This window comes from Dendrobium catenatum, unplaced genomic scaffold (assembly GCF_001605985.2).
Source record: "Dendrobium catenatum unplaced genomic scaffold, ASM160598v2 fragScaff_scaffold_1573, whole genome shotgun sequence".
Classification (NCBI taxonomy): domain Eukaryota; kingdom Viridiplantae; phylum Streptophyta; class Magnoliopsida; order Asparagales; family Orchidaceae; genus Dendrobium; species Dendrobium catenatum.
The window spans coordinates 225,854-247,701 of NW_021320035.1; the positions used below are offsets into that span (position 1 = coordinate 225,854).

A 21,848-nucleotide genomic window follows, 5' to 3' on the forward strand; every position below is an offset into this window, starting at 1 on the left:
AAATCATCTCGGAAACAGCGAATCAAGACTGGTTACGCCTGAATTGAGGAAGCTAAATAACTAGATAATGGAGGAAAAATAAGATGAAATTCCAGACCAGGCATATATCCATTAGTTACCAAAGTCACCGCTCGCCCGAATCCGAGACGGAGAGAAGTGGCAATTCGAACCCTAAAGCGCGATAGATGGCGATTGCAAATAACAGGCGGTTCATGTCGACATATATTGCTGAGTTTGTATAAGAGTGCTTCTTAGCAGTTTCGGTTTAAATTCCCGTAATTAGCTTTTGCGGCCATTCTTGAATTCCATTTTCTTCTTTCTCGGACAGTTCGTCAAGATTTCATAGACTCGGTGTCCGGTGGAAGTTCAGACAGGCTTTTTCCACCATAAGAGAACTTCAACGAAAAGAGATTCGGGAAACACAACTGATGTAGTGGATCGGCGGAAGTCGATACCTGCAAGAAGGATTTGAAAATTCCAATCCAGGGAAGAAAAGAAGAAAGCTTTTCAAGCTTCAAAAGGTGTATATATCATTCAATGCCTCATTCCTTACAATAACTTGAATATATAGCCATAATAGAAGACTCTAGAATCATAAAGGATAGACTATTCCTAAGGATTAATTTTACTAAAGATGTTCCTACATCATACTCCCCTTGCGTAAAAAGAGCTCGACTCCGTTCGAGGCTCGTTAATGAAAAAGAGATTGTTGCAGAAGACAGATTCCTGGATCGAAAACTTTGTTCTCGATATTTTCCTCCTGTAGAGTGGCCTCTTCAAGTCTCCCAAATCTGCCATACAAGTCCACCATGCAGCCATAATGCTCAGGCCAAGGCTCAATTCCATATTTACTCTTCATCAAATCAAAATACTCAAGCCCTCTATCAGCCACACCTGCAATGCTACACCCACGGAAAATTGAAACAAATGTGATTTCATTGGGCTCTAACTCTTCTTTCTCCATCATATTAGCAAACAACTTACAAACTTTTTCAATCTGTTTAGCCTTGCAAAGATCCTCAAGCAGTTGATTGCAACTGTAGCTATCAGGATTAATCCCTGAATATTCCATAGATCGTTTACCATTCAACTCCCCATCATATTCGGATTTGACAACAGCCAAGAACTGTTCCCACTTATCTTCTCCAACGCCCATGTCATTAACAATACAATGCCGTATCAATCTAGGATCGAACCCTTCATTGACATTATATCGAGCAGTTTGCGAACATGGCGTGGGATAAACATTTCCAGTAGAATTTAAGCATGGGATTTTCACAATCGTTACCTCTATGCGTTCAACGGAGCGATCGCTTCGCAGCACCAATCCTGCTCTAGTGTACTCTCTACAGACTATTTGTAAATGTGTTTCGCAGCACCGAATGTCGACATAATTCAACGGTGCGATCCAAGTGTGAGTTCTCCGGCTGGTCACTTCGCAGCACCGATCCATGTTTGAGTTCAACGGCGCGATCTGGAAGCCACAGAGGGCTTCGATTATGGATGGCTCAGCCTGGCGTAACAGCCATTCGATGGTCTGTCCATCGGACTTATGTCCGAGCTCTCGTGTGAGTTGAAAAAATGTGAAAAAACATTCGGTGCTGGAAGCCTTCATTTTTATGGAATTATTTGAAAAAGTGAAAAAAACAATAAAAAATGTGCCCCACAAGAAGCCTTCATTTTTATGGATCACTAAATTTTAGGTTTCATCTGGAACTTTTTTTTTTTTGCTTTGTTTTTTAGATTGTTATTATAATTTTTGCTTCTAAATAATTTTTATGCTGGAAGCTGCTTTCAGCAATAACTTTAAAAAGAATTATTTTTCCTACGGTAGTTTCACAAAGCCGTAAGAAAGCTATCTCAAATAAATCTTAGGATTCATTTGGAACAGCTGCATTTTTTTTATAAATATAGCTATAAAGATGCTATGGAAAAAGCATTTTTTCTTAAAGTTATGAAAAATAGTTTCACAGAATAAATATTTATTAAAAGTAGTAAAAATTAGTGACCAAATAAAAATTATGATTAAGATCTGAAAAGTAAAATAGTAAGAAAGTTACCTCAAACGAAACAGTTCTTGTACTAGAAAACTACTTTAAAAACAGTATAAAAAGCTTTCCCAAACAAACCCTAAAGCTTCCAATCATTCACATGACTATTTTACACACACAAAAAAAAATGTAACTATTAATACATAAAGAAAGGACGACTTATATAAACTCGGAGATTATTGCTTGTTCTCAAGATATGCAAATGAAAAATCTTTTACTATTTTTTAAAGTAATTTTTTAGTAAAAAAAATTCTTAAAAATAATAAATAAATAGCAGTCGAAAGTTGTCCCAAATGAAGTCTTAGTATCACCATAAGCTTCTTATTCTTTGAAGAATAATACCAATATATTTTCTTGAATTTTGATTTGCAAATGATGAAAAGAAAAAGGAAAAAAAAAACAACTATTGGAGATTTGAAGTTCTTATTTTTTTGAACTCCCCAAAGTTTGCTTAGAAGGCAAAGAATAGGATGATTGCCTAAGAGAAATATTGCCCCACAAGGCAATCGTCGGCACTGATATTTAGGCAAACAACCAATCCCTCTGCGAACATCATAGCATGTAGACTCGCCCGGTGTAGTCCTCCAAAGGACTTGCCCATACCAGTTCATACCTAGGAGCTAGGATTACCAAGGTGAGTGAGAAACTACAAGAGGAGGAGAAGAATATAGGGTGACAGGAGAATAGATGGAGTAAGATTGCGTTCTCAAGGCTTCTCAATTTCATCAACTTGTTGTCAGCATGTTGCATATAGAGGTTGGTAGTTTTCACAGCCAGTTTTGTGGAGAAGTTAGATTTAGAGTTGATAAGGAGGTGAAAAATGGATTGGCGCATTGAGCTTCCTTACTATGATTTTGACGGGTTTAAGGCCTTGCTTAGGAAGCATTTGTACATTAAGGATCATACTTTTTTGAGGAAATATCGAGGTTGTTGGAGCATGGTGGTCTTCTGTGCGCAGCCTTCTCCTTAAGATCTTCTATTTTCTTCCTTGTGAGTGAGAAACTACAAGAGGAGGAGAAGAATATAGGGTGACAGGAGAATAGATGGAGTAAGATTGCGTTCTCAAGGCTTCTCAATTTCATCAACTTGTTGTCAGCATGTTGCATATAGAGGTTGGTAGTTTTCACAGCCAGTTTTGTGGAGAAGTTAGATTTAGAGTTGATAAGGAGGTGAAAAATGGATTGGCGCATTGAGCTTCCTTACTATGATTTTGACAAGTTTAAGGCCTTGTTGAGGAAGCATTTGGGCATCAAGGATCATACTTTATTTGAGGAAATACCGAGGTGGTTGGAGCATGGTTATTGGTGCGATAACGCTGGTCAAAATTGTTGGAAATATAAACCAAAATTATTGTTTAAGTTTTTTGTGTATTTATAAATTGTATGGAAGAAAAATCTAGAAATGCAATAACTTTTGGTGGTTGGTTGTTGAGTATTTATTATAGAAATGTCCTTGTACTAGTATAAAAGGGCATTGAGTCTTGTCATATGGATGTAAGAAAGAAAATTTTATAATAGAAGTTCATCTTGTTTTTATCCTCTTCCACTCATTTAGAATAATTTCTCTCTAACAAAGTGGTATCAGAGCGTAAAAATCCAGTTTATCACAAGAGAAGCAAACATATTGATGTTCGTTTTCATTACATAAGAGATCAGATCAAAGATAAAGAAGTTCAAGTGGAGTATGTGAAATCTGAAAATCAAATTGCATATATTTTCACAAAACCGTTAGCTGCAGAACAGCTCATAAAATTAAAGATACTTCTTGGAGTGGTTGATAAAAATGTTGGTTTAAGGGGGAGTGTTGGAAATATAAACCAAAATTAATGTTTAAGTTTTTTGTGTATCTAGTAAATTGTATGGAAGACAAATCTAGAAAATGCAATAACTTTTGGTGGTTGGTTGTTGAGTATTTATTATAGAAATCTCTAGAATATATTTCTAGAAATGTCCTTGTACTAGTATAAAAAGGCATCGAGTCTTGTCATATGGATGTAAGAGAGAAAATTTTATAATAGAAGTTCCTCTTGCTTTTATCCTCTTCCACTCATTTAGAATAATTTCTCTCTAACAAAAATTGCTAAGAATCTAATGTTGAAGACGATTATAGATATCACTGTAAATGTGGAGGTTTGTCTCAAGGGCTTGATTCAAGCTCTAATGGAATCCAAGTTGAAATTAGCCAAAGGGAAAGTGGAGATGGTGGAGACTGATAAGAACAATTGACAAGTATATACTACTATTGATAAGTCGGATCACTGCTCCATATGGACTGCTCCACTTTTTTTTTTTTTGCTTCAGATATTCCCCCATTTGGCTGAATCGAGAGCATGTATGCAAATCCTTGCCGAAACGAAGTAGAGAGGGGAACAACCCTTCGATTCGAACTAGAGAAAAAGGGGCGAAACTCATGTGCGCAACCTTCTCCTTAAGATTTTCTATTTTCTTCCTTGTCTTTAATCTTGCACTCAAAATAATCTAGAGTCTTCATGAGCTAGAGTATCTCTCTTAAGATATAATTAATCAAAGAGACTTGTACTTATGGAGAATTGAGAACTCAATATTAAAATAAACCCTATTTTATTCCTAGAAAATAAGGGAAAAATCTCTTTCAAGGTAGATTAAGTTTTCAAACTTATCTCTATTTTAAATATCTTTGTAGAATGTTATTATTGTCTCCCCAAATGATATGATATTCTTATTGTTGTATTTGATTTTAAAAATTACATTTTTTTCTAAAACTCATTCATACTTTTAAATCCCTTGTAGAATACTATTGTTGCGTCCTCGAATATTCACGGCGGTAGAGAAATATAAAATTTAATGTCTTAGCTTTATATGCATACAGATAAAAATAGGGTGTGTAGTATTTATAAGAAATACCAAGATTTTTACGTGGAAACCCCTGAAAATGGGAAAATCACAGGGCATAGCCCAATTTGAATAAATCTACTGGTATTTGCAGTTGATTACAAATGACGCCCTTCATTGGAGGGAAGGTCTTTGCTTGATGTAATAAATATACATCATATAGAGTGTGTTACATGGTGGAAACAAGAAGAATCATGGTTGACATGTTCATTTGGTTGGAAGGATCATAGTAGGCGGGCGACGAAGGTCGGAAGAATCGTAGTTGGTGGGCGATAGAGTGGCATGGCCACTAAATGGAGGAAGATCAAGGGTAAATTGGGAGGGGTTTGAATGGATTTGACGGTGCTGAATCCCTTAATCATGACACGTTTATTGGGCATTTGAATGTTTTAATGATACTAGAATTTGGAGATCTTGGGCTCGTTGGATTAGTCTCATCGAGCCGCTCGATACAATTATAAGCATGTTATGTTTGGAAACTGTTTGACAATCCAAATTATGTATTGAACCTTTGAAATGCGCTTTGGGTCTTTGATTTGGACTCATTTGGGTTCGAATTGAGTCGAATTTGGTGTTGTTGGGTCCATATTTCCGATACGTTCAGTTCAACTATAAGTTTGCTAAAATCGGAGTTCAGATGATCTCCAATATAATTTTCGAAATTTCCACCTTGATTTTCCCTTGAGATTCATGCCAGATCAAGATATATATATATATTATGCTATATCAACTATGTTTATATCTTGATATGATATATTATTCTCTTTGGTGTATTTGATTATAAGATTGATCAAATTTTTGAAAACTCGGTTCGGCTCAATTTGGGTCCAATTTGATCCATTCGAACTAATTCGATGAAATTGAATCAAAATCGACACTGATTCGAGTCGAATCGGGCCCGACGAGGCTCAATCAAGGGCAAATGCATGAAATACTAGATCAACAATCTCTATTCGATCTCAAACTAATTTAAAAAACACATGTTCAAGCTTGATTCATTTTAGGTTTGTCGAGCCTCTTAAGACATCTCCAACCGAAAACTTCATTTTTCACGGCAAAGTAACGCAAAACTCCAAAATGGCGCGGTGATGCTCCAATCGAACGCCATTTTAGGTGTTTTTGAGAAGGTAACGATTGCTCTCCCTTTCGGGCGTTTTTCCGGTTGAGAGCAAAAAATGGCGTGAGTGAACAGTGCGACGCCAATATTGGCGTCGCACTGTTCACATGCGATTAAATGGTGGAAATTTTCGCGTTCGGTTGGAGTGACGAAATGACTCCATACATTCGTTTAGCGTTCGGTTGGAGATGCCCTTAGCGAGGCTAGTTTAACAAAATAAATATACTTAATCCTAAAAACCGTCAACCCATAAACCCTACTGAACATTAACTGTTCTATACATTTTTTTACTTACACAGAACAAATCCAAAAAACGAAAAATTATTAGGTGCGGAGTGCAGACGGGGTGAGAACCGTCTGCACAGTCACAGAGTACCGAGCGGTACCCAGCGGTACCGAGTGGTACCGAACGGTACCGAACACTGTTTTATACTAGTGTGCAGACGGTTCTCCCGTCCGCACTCCGTACCTAATAATTTCTCATCCAAAACACCCAAAAGCGGTGTGGGGCTAAACTTCAGACACTTTTTTGTTAGTGATGACGTGGAGGAGAGAGAGTCGGGCGGGACATCAAAAAAGGTGAAGGCTATCCATGTTGAATTAAATAAACATGGAAGTATTTATGTCAATAAATATATAAAAAATGTGAATTAAATAAATATGAATTAAATATAAACGTTAATTAAATTAGGAGAGAATTAAATTATTAAATTAGTTAAGTTAATTTAAAAATAATTATTTTTAAATTATTTATTTATTTCAAGACAATTTGAGATGAACACGAGCCTTAATCGAGCTTCTTAATGATCTTATTCACAAGCTTTGAACGATTTTGTTCGTGAAAATAAATAAACCGAATGACAAGCACTTCAAGCTCGTTCATTTAGCTTTCAATTATTTATTAAAGGTGTTCAACCTCATTCATTTAGCTTATCAAAAGAACATAACTGAACTCTTATTGAGCCGAGTCACTAGTAACTTGTCAAACGCTCGGTTCGTTTATAGCTCCACCTTGAAGCCTCAAAGCTCTATTTAATTTCGAGCCAAAAGGTCCAAGCTCCTCTTTTATGTGAGAAGTGGGTTATATTTATAGATTTTTTAGAGTGGTATGCTCCACAATTATGGAGTAATCAAGGGCAAATTAGAAGTGCTCCATCAGACGACTCATATTAACTCCCTTGATTATAGAGCATTCATTTAACATTTAATTGTCTTAATGATATTGGAATTAAAAGTTCTTGGGCTCGTTGGATTTGTTTCATCGAGTTGGTCGATTTGATTGTAAGCATGCTATATTTGTTTATCATTTATCCATCTAATTTATACTTTGAACCCTTCCATATAGGGGTGTCAATATTTGACTAGACCCGAAAACTTGACCCGAACCTGCAATGAAAATTTTGGGTTTGGGTTGACCCAAACCCGAAGCGGGTCGGGTTCGGGTCCAAAAAATTGACTCTTTTGTAAAAACCGGGTCAGGTTCGGGTTGACCCAGAAACCCAAAAATGACCTGAAATGACCCGGAAAACCCGTCTACTCGCGTTGCCTGCCCCGCCTGCCTGATTTCCCCGGCTGCCCGCGTGCATCGAGCTGTGGAAACTACCCTCGTAGCATGCCCGCCTGCCCCCCGCTGTCGTGTGATCAGCTGTCACGTGCCCGGCTGCCTGGTTGCCCCGGCTGCCAGACTGCCCCCGTTTTAACATAGCCGAGTTGCTGAAACAGCCCGTTGCCGTGCGATGACGAAGCCGACGTCAAACGCCGGCTGCCGAAGTCGTCCGTTTTATGCCGCTGCTGAAGCTCAATCGAGTCGGGTCGGGTTGACCCGAACCCGAAGCGGGTCGGGTTCGGGTTGACCAGAATAGTGCCGGATCAGTTTCGGGTTCAACCCGAATCTGACCCGTGACCTAAAATTGATACCCCTACTTCCATTATTTAATTATTCAAAACTTTTAGTGATGATGTATTTAGTTAAGCATGTTAGAATACTTTTAATTGTTTAATTATAAATATATTTTTTATAAAAATAATATATTATAAAATAAATAAATAAATAAATATTGACATAAAAATAATATAAATTGCATTAAAAATTAAATAGAAAAAAAATTATTTGTATTATTTATTTATATTAATTTTCAGTACCCCTTTAATCAAGACAATTGTTAAACTCTAATTTGCATCATTAAATTATATTTAAGCATTTTAAATTTATACATACTTTCTGAATATTATACTGGTCAATTTTTATATCAAATTATATTTTATTATAGAAAATGAAAAAAGTTTTGGATTACTTTTACAAAACTCAAATATTTTCGTATTTTTCGAAGAAAATAAAAATAAATGGATTAAAAAGCTAAAACCCACGTCGTTACGATATTGGTCTTTTTAAAATGTCTACATATAACATTTATAAATTTATTCATTAGATTGCCTTTCTTCGTCCAGCAAAGTGTGCTTACAACCCTGCTTGGATACATCGGTTCACGGTCGTCGGCAAGTCAAGTTTCGGCATTGGAAATTTTTAAATTCTTTAAAGAAAATATTTAGCATAATATAAATATAACGGTATAGCTTGTCCTCAAGAATTATACTATAAAATGAGATAATTTTTTGAAAATAAAACTAGATAAAACGTGAATAACACCTGCAATCGGAATTTGAAACGGTAGACTGTTCCTATCTCAAAAGTGCCCCAGATATACGTGTTTTTAGGCGGCGCTAGACCCTTACCAGAGCTAAGAGAGAAGAAAAGCAAAAGGAATGATGGAGGAAAAGTGGGCGGATGGGGCTTCTGCTCTGCGAGGCGCGAATGTTCCTGTGGGCAATGTTCCGGCAGTACTTCTCCAGCATTCTCGGTGACCGCTTGGGTGTCCACGCCATGAAGCTCGTCTCCATCTTCTATCCTTACATCGAGATCACCTTCTTCGAGTACACTGGCCAGCGCCTCAAGCGTAGCGAGGCCTACGCCGCCGTCGAATCTTACCTCTCCGCTTCCTCTTGCTCCAAGCACGCTCGACGTCTGAAGGCGGATTCCGACCGCTCCGGCTCCGGCTCCGGCTCCGGCTCCACCCTCATCCTTGCCATGGACGACCACGAGGAGGTCATTGACTCTTTCTCCGGCGCCAAACTGTATTGGTCCTCTCAGATCGCTCCTTCGAAATCCCATGCTATTTCCTTCTACCCCTCTTCCCCCGACCGCCGCTTCTACCGCCTTTCTTTCCACCGCCGACACCGCGACCTCGTCGCCGAATCTTATCTCCGCCACGTGCTCGATGAAGGCAAAGCCATCGGCCTCAAAAACCGCGTGCGACGGCTTTATACGAACAATACCAGTTATGATAGCTATGATTTTCGAAAGCTGGGGTGGAGTCATGTCAATTTTGAGCACCCTGCGACTTTCGAAACCATCGCCATGGATCCGGAGAAGAAGCGCGATATCGTCGATGATCTGATTGCATTCAGCCGTGGAAAAGAGTTTTATTCCCGTGTCGGCAAGCCATGGAAAAGGGGGTATCTCCTTTACGGCCCGCCCGGGACCGGCAAGTCGACGATGATCGCCGCCATGGCTAATCTGCTCGATTACGATGTCTACGATCTTGAGCTCACCGCAGTGAAGAACAACTCTTCTTTACGAAAGCTGTTGCTCGAGATCAGCGGGAAGGCGATTATTGTCCTCGAGGACATCGATTGCTCTCTCGATCTTTCCGGCAAGAGGAAGAAGGAGAAAGAGAAGTCGGAAGAGGAGGAGAAGAAGATAGGAAGCGAGGAGAATACAGAAAGTAAGGTCACACTCTCAGGGCTTCTCAATTTCATCGACGGCTTATGGTCGGCGTGCGGTGGGGAGAGGCTGGTTGTTTTCACGACCAATTTTGTGGAGAAGCTGGATCCGGCGCTGATAAGGAGGGGGAGAATGGATCGGCACATTGAGCTTTCTTACTGTGATTTCGAAGGGTTTAAGGTTCTGGCAAGGAACTATTTAGGGATCAATGAGCATACTCTGTTCGAGAAGATACAGAGGCTATTGGAGGAAAGGAATATAACGCCGGCTGATGTGGCTGAGAATCTGATGCCAAAGAAGGTAACGGAAGTCGCCGGAAGTGTGGAGGTCTGTCTTACGAACTTGATTCAAGCTTTAATGGAGTCTAAGTTGAATTCAGCGAAAGGGGAAGAGGAGATGTTGGAGGCCACGGTGGCTAAAGTGGTGGAGGAGAAAGAATCCGCCGCACCATCCACCTAGCCGGGAAAATTATTACTTCCGGAGTTCAATTCGGACACGCAACGTTGGATGACGTGGCGTGTTAATTTCTCTTATTTTTCATCGTTTATCTCTGTATTTTAGGATAATATTGTAATAAAAAAAATTTTGTGGTTAATGGCGGCACAGTTTTTCCTTTATAATACAAAAAGGTCTTTTTCTGAAAGAACATCAGAACCCAATAATTCAATAGTCATTAGATTAATTATAATTATTATACATAAAAACAACTCCTGATTAAATTTTATGAAAGAATTTAGTATATTTTTAATATATACCTCCGTAAATAAATCGTTAATTATGTGATTAATTTGTTCTAAATATTAAAAAGCCTAAACTTCTACATTAATTTACTATTAAAGTGAAAAAGGGTTGGTGAAATTCTAGTTACATAAAAACCCTCATTATTGGGAAAATATCAAAAACATTACGGAATTTTGAAATAAACCAACTTGATTTATGGCATGCAATATTTGACAAAAATTATTATTTTTTGCTTACTGTTAAAAATGTAAAAAGAATAATTATTTATGAAATTACAAATAAAATTTCCCAAAAAAAAAAAAAATTACAAATAAAATAAAAGTTATACTACGTCATCCCTTGACAAGGTGTAGACAATTTAGCAAGCATTTTGTTGGAAAATCTCGTGTTGATACAACTTTAATTATGAAATTTTGGCAAGCAATTTTAAATTAAATTTCAGTATAAGTTCTAGTAACATTGTCTTATTTTTTATGAAAATTTATAACGATATTTCTGCATTTAAAGAAATATTGGTGTAAAATTAGTATTCCTTATTGATATATCAGCAAACAAGTATATTGGTCACGATTCTGGAGGTAAAATTAAAGTTAAAATTTTAAATTTAAATTAGAGACTATTTGAACTTCGATTTTAGTAAATTTATATTCAAATTGAATATCTCGAAAATATAAACCCAACGACGCCAAATTCGACTCAATTCGAGCCCAAATGTGTCCAGATTGATGACCTTAATGTGCATTTGGAAGGTTCAATTCATAATTCGGATTATCAAGCAATTTCCAAATGTAACGTACTTAAAATCGAATCGAGCAGCTCGACGAGACGAATCCAACGATCCTAAGATCACTAAATTCTGATATCATAAAGACATTCAAATGCCCAATAGACGACCCATGATCAAGGGATTCAACATCGGTCGTCCATTTCAAACCACTCATAATTTACCTTTGATCTACCACCTATTTGCTAGTCATGCCACTCATAAAACTATAAATAGACCTCTCATTTCTCATGAAAGGGGACCCAAGCAAAAAGAGAAGAGAAAGTAAGCAATGAAAGAAGAAGAGAAGGAAGAAAAGGAAGGGAAGGAAGAGAGATTTCTTGCCACAAGACTACCCCTCAAGCACCGCCAGATTTCCACCTAGCAGCCGACTGATGCTGAAGTTCTGCCCGATCGCCAACTGATGCAGAAGTTCTGCCCGGCCGTTGACTGGTGCCGGAGTTCTTCCTGACCGTCAATTGAAGCTGGATTTCTGCCGGCCACCAAACGTCGCTGGATTTTTGGTCTCCATTTGCAACTAAATTTCAATTTGGGAGTTGATTATTATAATATAACCGTCCTCAATTTTAGGGATGAGTCTGCCACTTGTAATCAAAGCAAACACTAGTGGAATCCTTTCGACTGGTCGTGGCCCCGTGATTTTTTCCTTTTTCAGGGGTTTCACATAAAAATTTTGTTGTTAAATTTTCCATCTATTTCTGTGTTGGATATTCGCACAACACTAAGATGAAAATTTTCTAACTTTATTGCCTCGTATATTCTAACCCGCAATAATTTGGCATTGTTTGGGGAAGTATTTCTTTAATGGCCAATAGACGTAGCAATCACATCTTAGGAGCCTCCCAATCCAACACCCACCAATCCAGGAATTATTCTATGAATCATGGAAGTGAAGTATCAGTCTCTTTTTATCCTAGGAGAAAAAATGCTATTAGAGAAGGAACTTCAGGACCTTCCCTAGAAGAACGTATTTGAAAGATGGAAGAATATCAAATCGATCATTATAGAATCATTATGCATATCCAGCGAGCCTCAAACATGCTTTTCTACCATAAATTTCTTACTATCCTCAAAGGATAAACTTGAATGTGATTCTATTCACTTCCAGTCAAAACTATCTCAATATTCATCAAATTAGGTAAAGTGTTTATCGAATAATTTATTATCAATCAAAGTTACTAAGGATTCTTCTCACCTCTTCAGTATCCACCAAAATGAAAGAGAATAGCTGAAAGAGTATTTTTAATAATTTACCACTCAGGCTTGAAAATTTTTACGAGTAGATGTTAAATTGTGGAAAGGAGTCTTACTCGGAGGTCTTCGTCCTGACCCCTTTTATTCAACAGTCATATGAGCCACATTTCATTCATATGCCAACCTGATCCATCATATGGATGTACTAATCTCTGTAGATAAAGTCATAAATGCCCACAACAAACAATTTAAGTAAACAAATGAAAAGCGCAAAAGTGCACCTGACATGAATAATTCATTCTCACAATGAAAAAAATAAGGGAAGAATAATCTTCTTCATAGGCCTCTAATGCCATGACGGGAGCCTCGATACGAGTATACACCACTATATATATCTTGGGTAAATGTATTGATGATCATCTGAGATCAGTAGAATGTGTAGTGGCTTAATATATCCTTTGAAGCCGAATACAAAAAATCAGGATCAATACTGTCATTTTCATCGTAGTCGTGGTCACACTACCGAAGCATGTAAGTAGCTCAAGGATGAAATTGAATGGATTATCAGTCAAGGTTATCTTCAAACGACTGATTTCAGCTTTATAAAACTCAGATCGGCCAGGCCGATCGCCAGATCGTCCCAGGACGATCAGACCAAATTGGATCGTCCTGGACGGTTCCCAGAACTATTTTCCGGCCGATATTTTCTACATGGCCGATGTCCTCGATCGGCCTGGATGATGCCTACAGGAAAACACCTAGAACAAATCTGGGCAAATTCTGGAGCAAATTCTCAACTGATCGTCCCAGGACGATCCCAGATCGTCCTGTACGATCCTGGAGCAGATTTTGATATTACATATTAGTTGTAGATGAAAATTCAACACCAAAGAAGTCTCATTTTAATCAATATATTACTTGTGACAATTCTGATTTGGAGGGAGTAAAAATCCCTCATCAAGATTCGATTGTGATTAATGCGGGGATTGGTGACCCGTATTATAACGTCAAAAGTATTCTTGATTATACTGAAAGCTCCGTGGATGTCTTGTTCTACTCTACTTTTTAAAATATGGGTCTTACTAGAGATAATATTCAGCTTGATGCAGGTCCACTGTATGGGTTTGAAAATCGACCTGTACGATTAGAAGGGACAATCAGTCTTCCAATTGTAACTGGAGAATTTTCTCGACATACTAAACACTCTATCAAATTCATTATAGTAAAGTAAGAATCGACTTATAATGCTCTTTTTCGAAAATCATTCTAGTCAATTTTTGGAATCATCGTCTCCATCTCCTACCTTAAAATGAAATTTCTTACCCTAGCGAGAGTCAATATTATATGTGGATATCAATAAGTAGCACAAACCTGTAATCTTAGGCAGTCTCAATCGTGGCCATCAATTACCTAGAGCATTGAAGATTTTGATATCCAGAATGAGGATATCCCCCATATGGCTTCTCCCGTAGAAGATCTCACTTCTATATCCATATCAGAATAACACCCTTTAAGTACTATACAGATCAGATCTCTTCTCTCATATGAAGAGAAGAAAAAAAAATATATTTCTTTATAGGAATCAGGATATTTTTGCATGAAGTTTGGTATATATACCCGAAATTGACCCTAAGTAATCATACACTCCCTAAAATTTAACCTGACATGCAAGCCAATAATCTAGAAGAAATAAAATTTTGCATCAGATCGTCAACAAGTAATTGAGCAAGAAGTTGATAAGCTTTTGAAAGATGGATTTATAAGGGAAGTGTACTACCCACTTGGTTGTTAAATATCATAATGGTATGAAAGGCAAGTGGAGTTTGGAGAATATGTAGATTACACATATCTCAATAAAGCCTGCCCAAAAAATAGCTTTTTGCTTCCTCATATTAACCAGTTGGTCGATATATCGACCTTCGGACATCAGATGCTGAGCTTTTTGGATGCCTACTCTCGCTACAATCAAATAAAGACGGATACGTACTATTGATGAGGATGCAATGACTTTTTGAACAAATAAAGGGTTATATAGCTATTTGGTGATGTTATTCGAACTCAAAAATGCTGGAGCCACATATCAACGCCTTATGAATAAGGCTTTCAAAAACCTTATTTGGTGCTCTATGGAAGTATATATTGATGATATATTGGTGAAAAGTCTTAAAAATATCTCAATATATATATAACTTAGAACAATGCTTCAACCCACTATGATGCTATAACATGCGACTCAACCCTGCCAAGTGTGCTTTTGGAGTTGCATCTAGAAAGTTCATACGGTTTATGGTAACCCATCGAGGAAGTGAAGTCAATCCTGAAAAAATCAAGGAAATAAGGGACATGGTGCCCCCAAAGAATATAAAAAAATTCCATAAATTAAATGGAATGATTATAACACTGTCTCATTTTCTGGCCCGTTTAGGAGACAAATATCATCATTTCTTCAAGACACTCAAAGGTGCTCGTAGCTCAAGATTCTAATAGATCGATGAATGCCAAGAGGCCTTCGAACAACTATGAAAGTATTTGGCACCTTTGTAACTACTTTCTAAACCAATATTAGGAGAAAAAATATCTTTATATATGACTGTTTATGCCCAAGCTATCAGTTCGATCTTGTTACAAGAAGAAAATATTGTATAATGCCCCATCTATTAAGTTAGTAAGATCTTATCTTAAATAAAGGGATGTTATCTACTAGTTGATAAAATATCTTTGACATTAGTTTACTTTGCTAGAAAACTATGCCTTTATTTACATGCCCATTTAATTTAAGTCTACATAAATTTATCGCTAAAAAGTATCCTACAAAAGTCAAAAGCATCTTGCACTCATCAAGTGGTCTACTGAGATTATTGAGTTTGACATCCGCTACCTACCTATACCTGATATCAAATCTCAGGCACTTATAGATTTTATAGTTGAATGCATTATTCACGTATATAACAAGCCACCAAGTGTTTCTCCTTCTCCCCCGTACTAGTCTTTATATGTTGATGAAGCTTATAAAAGTTCTGGCAATGGAGCAAGAATTCTGTTGATCTCTCCATAATAAGTTACTCTTGAGTATGGGCTCTGACTTAAAATCCCTATAATGTATAACACAACATAGTATGAGGCCCTTATTGTCATGCTGATGCTAATAATTGATTGTGAGGTGCAGAACTTGGTAGTTCACACTGATTCGCAATTGGTCGCCTCTCGGATAGAGGGGGAGTTTGACATCTACAATATGCAACTGGCCCAATAATGCAACATCGTAAAGTTGATCTTAGCCCGTATAAAGGAGCATCAGATCATTCATATTCTTCGAGAGCAAAATGCACGAGCTAGTGCACCTTCTAACCTTTCTACATCAACGACGGGAGAATTCTATAAGAGGAAGTGTATCGAGTAGATCTTTTTTTAAAGTATCCAAGGTTTGTGAATCATACAATCAATCGATGAATTAAGAGAGGCTTCTTAGATCGATCTCATATTGTTCTTTTTACATAATGGATTGCTTCCTAAAGACTCAATGGCTGCAACATGACTTCGAAGACAAGAATCAAATTTCACTATTATTGGTGGTGAGTTGTATAAATGAGCATTCACTGGACCATACCCCAAAGGTCTCCCAATTTCAGAAGTCGATTACACACTTCGAGAAGTTCATTTAGGAGTATGTGGAGAATATCTGAGAGGAAAAACACTAGCTTATAAGATCATAAGGTTCAGATTTAATTGGCCTATAATGAAATAGGATGCACTTGAGTTAACTCAAAAAGTGTGAAAACTACCAATTACATTTTAATCTCGCTCATACACCTGCTTTAGAGCTTGAATCACTTAAGAGCCCTTATCTTTTGCTTAAAGGTAAATTTATATAATATGACCCTTCCCTATAGCCAATAGACATAAAAAAATTATCATTTTAGATGTAGATTACTTTACCAAATGGGTAGAGGCAGAACCTCTAACGAAGATTACTGAATCTAATGCTAAGCAATTCTTATGGAAAAATATACTCTATCACTTTAGCATTCCTATAAGGGTCATCATAGACAACAAGACACAAATTACTGGAAAGATCTTTATATCTTTTAGTAAGGATTTTTCATATTCAGCTACTACACACAGTTGTTGCCCATCCTAGGGCAAATAGGCAAATGAAAGTTACAAATTGGATAATTTTGAAAGGGCTGAAGACACACCTAGGGAAGGCTGGGGGGCAATGGGCTGAATAACTCCCAAATATCCTTTGGGCTTATCGAACCACCGCAAGAACTCCTACATGAGAAACTCTGTACAACCTATGCTTTGGAACATAAGTAGTTATACCAATTGATATTGGAGTCCCAAGCAAAAGAGTTCGGACTTTTGACTTAAATAAATAAAAAATTAAAAACTATTTATTTTCATGTTGTGTTGGAGTGGAGGTACAATAGAATTTATGTATTTATTGTTATTAAAATCTTAAAAGCAAATATTTTTTTCATATTTTTTAATAAATAATTTAAAATGAAATTTTTTTATGAGTAGTTATCTGTCAAAAAAGTTCACAAATTAATTTATCATAATGAATTTAAAAATACATCTTTTTTATAATTTTTTATTCATAATATATTATTACTATTTTAAATTTATCTTATTTTAAGGAAAAAAAATTTATATAAATATGAGACTCCCCTCTGACTACGATGCTTTCCCTGGGCTGAGGACCTCAAGTGGGGGTACCAATGGTCCCAGCCTAAAACGTCAGGCATGTCTAACGGAGAGCCCAGCACGCGTCAGGCACGGATAGTCCTGTGGAGGACTCTCGGGCCTCAGTGCCAGGTCGAGCGAGTGGCATCGAGGAAGCAGAGCTTCTTAATTCTTTTTCTTCTCTTCTTCCTCCCCCCCCCCCCCCCCCCCCCGCCCCCCACTCACCCACCCAGCCGAACCCGCCCCACCCACCCCCACCCCCCCCCCCCCACCCCGCCAACCGCCCCCCCCCCCCCCCCCCCCCCCCCCCCCCAAGAGAAAGAGAGATCTATTAATAGATTTCTGCGCAGTGGACATGACCCGTAACTACGTGAAGAAGTTAAATGCTTAACATGGGAAGTGGTTGGCGATGCACGCACTTCACCATACTTTGAATCCCACTTGATCAACAGATGTACGTTCACAGACATTTTAGTAGCGCCTTAATGATGTCGGAATCCGGCAATCTTGTGACTTGTTACGGATTCGTCTCGTCGAGACGCCCGCTCGATTCAACTAACAAGAACGTACATAGTTTAGGAAACTCTGTTTCAGTAACCCAAATTAGTGGCTACCCTTGAACCTCTCCAAAATTAAGCTTTGGGCACGCCTTCTTCAAGGTCCACCTTCAAAAATTTGACGGGGGGAATTCACCATTGGAATCGGAATTGAAGCTTGATTTCTGGCCTGTCCATTGGGTTCCATATTTGAGACGTTCAGTCTTGAATATCAAAATCTACTGCTGTAAATTCAGAGTTTGGATGGATCGCCGGAATTCATTACATTGAAGTTTCCCAACTTGATTCTCATGCATCGCGACGATTCCCGTTAAGCACCCTCGGTCAAGCAATAACCTCCTTATGAATGAATTATCACCGTATTTAATGCACAACACATTCCTATCACATTCAACCAACCTCACAGAACACAACCGAAACCAACCACATCATCAAGCCTTTATACCCACTATGCTGGGTCACGGCCTCACATGAATCGCTTTTCCTCTCCATCGCGTGTCCCTATTCAAAAAGGCACCAATTCCTCCGTTTAAATCTCCAACAAAAAAGAAAGGTCATTCAAATATTTTTCTAACCAAGTTCTTTTTAGGTCCTGCCTCTACCTTTCTTAACATTAAGTTTCAAATCTTTAATACCTCTACTCTCCTACCGGTCAGCTAGGGAAGGCGACCCATTATTACTGTGACCAAACATCTCAAGGCGACTCTCTCTACATCTTCATCTTCCTACTAGAGCTTACTCCAACTTTTCACGGTATATGTTCCATTTCGTATCCTACTCTCTAAGGGTAGAAAGCCCACTCATCCAACCCTAAGCAATCCCTCATCTATACTGCCACAACTTAACTTAGTTTATGCCTATCTCCTCTTAATGCGCACGCATTCCAAGCACCATAAACAGCATGCTGCATGCCCCCACACCCTCACTATCATCTATTAAGAAATTTTCCCTTAAGCTTTGCCCCAGGAGCACACGCGACATACTCTTCTCATTCACACAACCACCAAAGACACCGATGCATCTCCCCATTATCACACTCTCAACACTCCACACACTTGTAACCATTTGGTCTAGAATTAATATCCCCATCTATATCACCACTCCCTTCACTGAACATCTTAGATCCAAGAATATCTAAACGATTCTCTTATTAACGCCTTGACCACCCAATTTAAGGTTGTACAAATCCCCTCACGTCTTCAGGGGGGCTTCTCCTCTACTTAACTAAATTATACCCATATATTTTCGTTTTAGATCTACTCAAGTGAAAACCTTTAGTCTCTAATGTTGACCCCATAATTCAATTTTACTTTCAGACTCTCTTCTCTCAGTTTTATCAACCAAAAGACTCTCATCCAGCAAAAAGCATAACACCCGTATCTTTCCTCTTGCAAATGTCTAGTGACGAACATTCCACTCACTAAAGCAAAAAGATATGAGCTAAGTCTGAATCTTGATTAGTAACTCAAACCTGAAATAAGGAAACATACTTGGTCAACCACACTTGTGTCTTTGAATACAAAACACATGGTAATTACCATTCATAAGTTAACAAAATCTTTGAACTGAACTGTAGAAGTTTAGGCTTTTTTAATATTTATAACCAAATAATCAACATAACTCAACGATTATTATAGGGGAGGTATATATTACTCCTAAATATTTAATAAATTTTTCATAAATTACTCACGACTTCGTTTTATTGTATCATAAATTATAATAATATAATTGACTATTAAATTACTGGGTTTTGAGATGTTCTTTCAGAACAAAGACCTTTTTGTATTATAAAGGAAACAACTGTCGCCATTAAGCACAGATATATTTTTTTATACCATCGTATCCTAAAATACAGAGCATACATAGATGAAAAATAAGAAAATTAACGCGCCACGTCATCCAACGCGGCGTGTCTCCCCGAATGAATCGTGGAAGTAATAATTTCCCCTCAACCGGCTAGGTGGACTGGTGGGGCGGATTCCCTTTCTCCTCCACCACTTTAGCCACCCGTGGCCCCTCAACTATCTCGCTCTTCCCCTTTGTGCCCGAATTCAACTTGGACTCCAATTAAAGCTTAATCAACGTTCGTCAGACAGATCTCCACACTTACCGGCGAAACTTCCGTTACTTTCCTTTCGGCATCAGATCCTCAGCGCTCAATCCGCCGGCGTCCTATATTCCTTCTCCAACAGCTGCTCTGTATGTTCTCGAACAGAGTAATGCTCATTGATTCCCTAACTAGTTTCTTGCCAGAACCTTAACCCTTCGGAAATCACAGGTTTAAGAAAGCTTCTCAACTGTGCCGATCAACATTATCCCCGCTCCTTATCAACGCCGGATCCAGTCTCCGAAAAACTTTGGTTTCGTGAAATACCAACCCGCCATCTCCCCACCGCACGCCGACCATAAGCCTCGATGAAATGAGAGCCCTTGAGAGTGTGACCATTACTTTCTGTATTCTCCTCGGCTCCTATCTTCTTCTCCTCCTCTGCCGATTTATCTCTCTCTTTACTTCCTCTTGCCGGAAAAGATTCGAGGGAGCAAGTCGATGTCCCTCGATGGACAATAATTTCGCCTCCCCGCTGATCTTCCAGCAACAGCTTTCGTAAAGCAGAGTTGTTCTTCACTGCGGTGAGCTCAAGATCGTAGACAATCGTATCGAGCCAGAGTAGCCATGGCGGCGCAATCATCGATCGACTTGCCGGTTCCCGGAGCGGGCGTAAAGGAGGATCCCCCTTTTCCATGGCTTGCCGAATACTGGGAAATAAACTCTTTCCCACGGCTGATGCAATCAAGAATCATCGCGATATCGCGCTTCTTCTCCGATCCTGCCGCGAAGTACTGCCGGAACATTCCCAGAGGAACATTCGCGCTTGCCATGTGCAGACACCCATCCCGCCCACTTTCCTCCATTTCCGCATTCCTTGCTCTCCTCTCTCCTCTCTTTCTGTCGGTAAGGTTAGCGCGCTATAGATGCTGTATTTATAGGCTCTTGAAGTTTGGCAGTAGGCCGAGTAGAATCAGATTTAACAGTATCGTCCAAGATTCCAAAAGCAGTGCTGTTTATTATAGTTTTTTTATTTTTCTTCAAAATTATCACTTTGATGAACAAGACAAGCGAACTTTGTTTTAAATATTTTTTTGTAAATAATTTTTCTTTAAAAATTTATTAATTGATGTTTGAAGCGAATTGACTTGCCGACGCTCGCGAAGGACCTAAGACCGATAGTTCATCCAGCTAACCCTTATCTGAACCGAAAGATAAAGGCAATTATAGGAATAAATAATGTAATTAATAAGCAAGAGATTTAAAAAAGCCCAATATCGTAAAACTGAAATTTATGGCTGTTTAATAATTGTTTTATTTCTTCGAAAAAGTCAGAATGAAATATTTTTCAGTTTCCAAAGCAAACCAGAAGACAATTTTTTTATTTTCTTCGACAAATAAATTTGTGTTTTCTAGAAAGAATATTATAAAAAGTTGTAGAAACAGACGAAAGCAGAGAGGAGAGATAAAATATATGTAGGAATATGAGAAATAAAATGGTAAGAGAGAAAATAAAAAAAGCAAAACTTTTTTTCTCAAGTTGTGTTGCGAGAGGAGGTAATTCAGAATTTTTAATTTTGATTTTTGTTAAAATATTAAGAAATAAATTTTTATTTTTTAATAAATAATTTATAATAAATTTTTTTATGAGTTATTATGTTTTAAAAAATATTCACAATTTACTACCATATCAAATTTAAAATATATTTCATAATTTTTTTATTTCATAATCATATTATATCTATCTTAAGTTATTGTTATGATTATAAAATATATATTTAATAAATATTATCTTGTTTTCTTTATCATTAGAATTTAGGCGATACGTACAGCATATTTATTTTTTAAGTAAATATAAATAAAAAATCACGTTATTTATTTTCTATAATACGATATATTAAAAAGAACTTGATTTTATTTAATAATATATATTCACTATTAAAAATTAAACGATCTTAGATATTTATATAGTACTAATTATTAAATTCATTTTAATTCATAATTGAAAAACAATAGATAA

At 37.6% G+C, this 21,848-nt stretch overlaps 1 protein-coding gene across 1 annotated transcript; it reads left to right on the forward strand.

The window, feature by feature from the left end:
* Positions 1 to 8,850: 8,850 nt before the first annotated feature.
* On the forward strand, positions 8,851 to 10,441 carry LOC110103164 (AAA-ATPase ASD, mitochondrial-like). The gene has a single exon (XM_020831765.2). It carries the CDS (start codon positions 8,851 to 8,853, stop codon positions 10,276 to 10,278), a length of 1,428 nt encoding a protein of 475 aa, XP_020687424.2. The 3' UTR covers positions 10,279 to 10,441.
* Positions 10,442 to 21,848: the final 11,407 nt, after the last annotated feature.

Excerpts from the sequence above, each read along its gene's own strand:
- LOC110103164 (XM_020831765.2), top strand. The coding sequence starts at position 8,851 with ATGTTCCTGTGGGCAATGTTCCGGCAGTACTTCTCCAGCATTCTCGGT.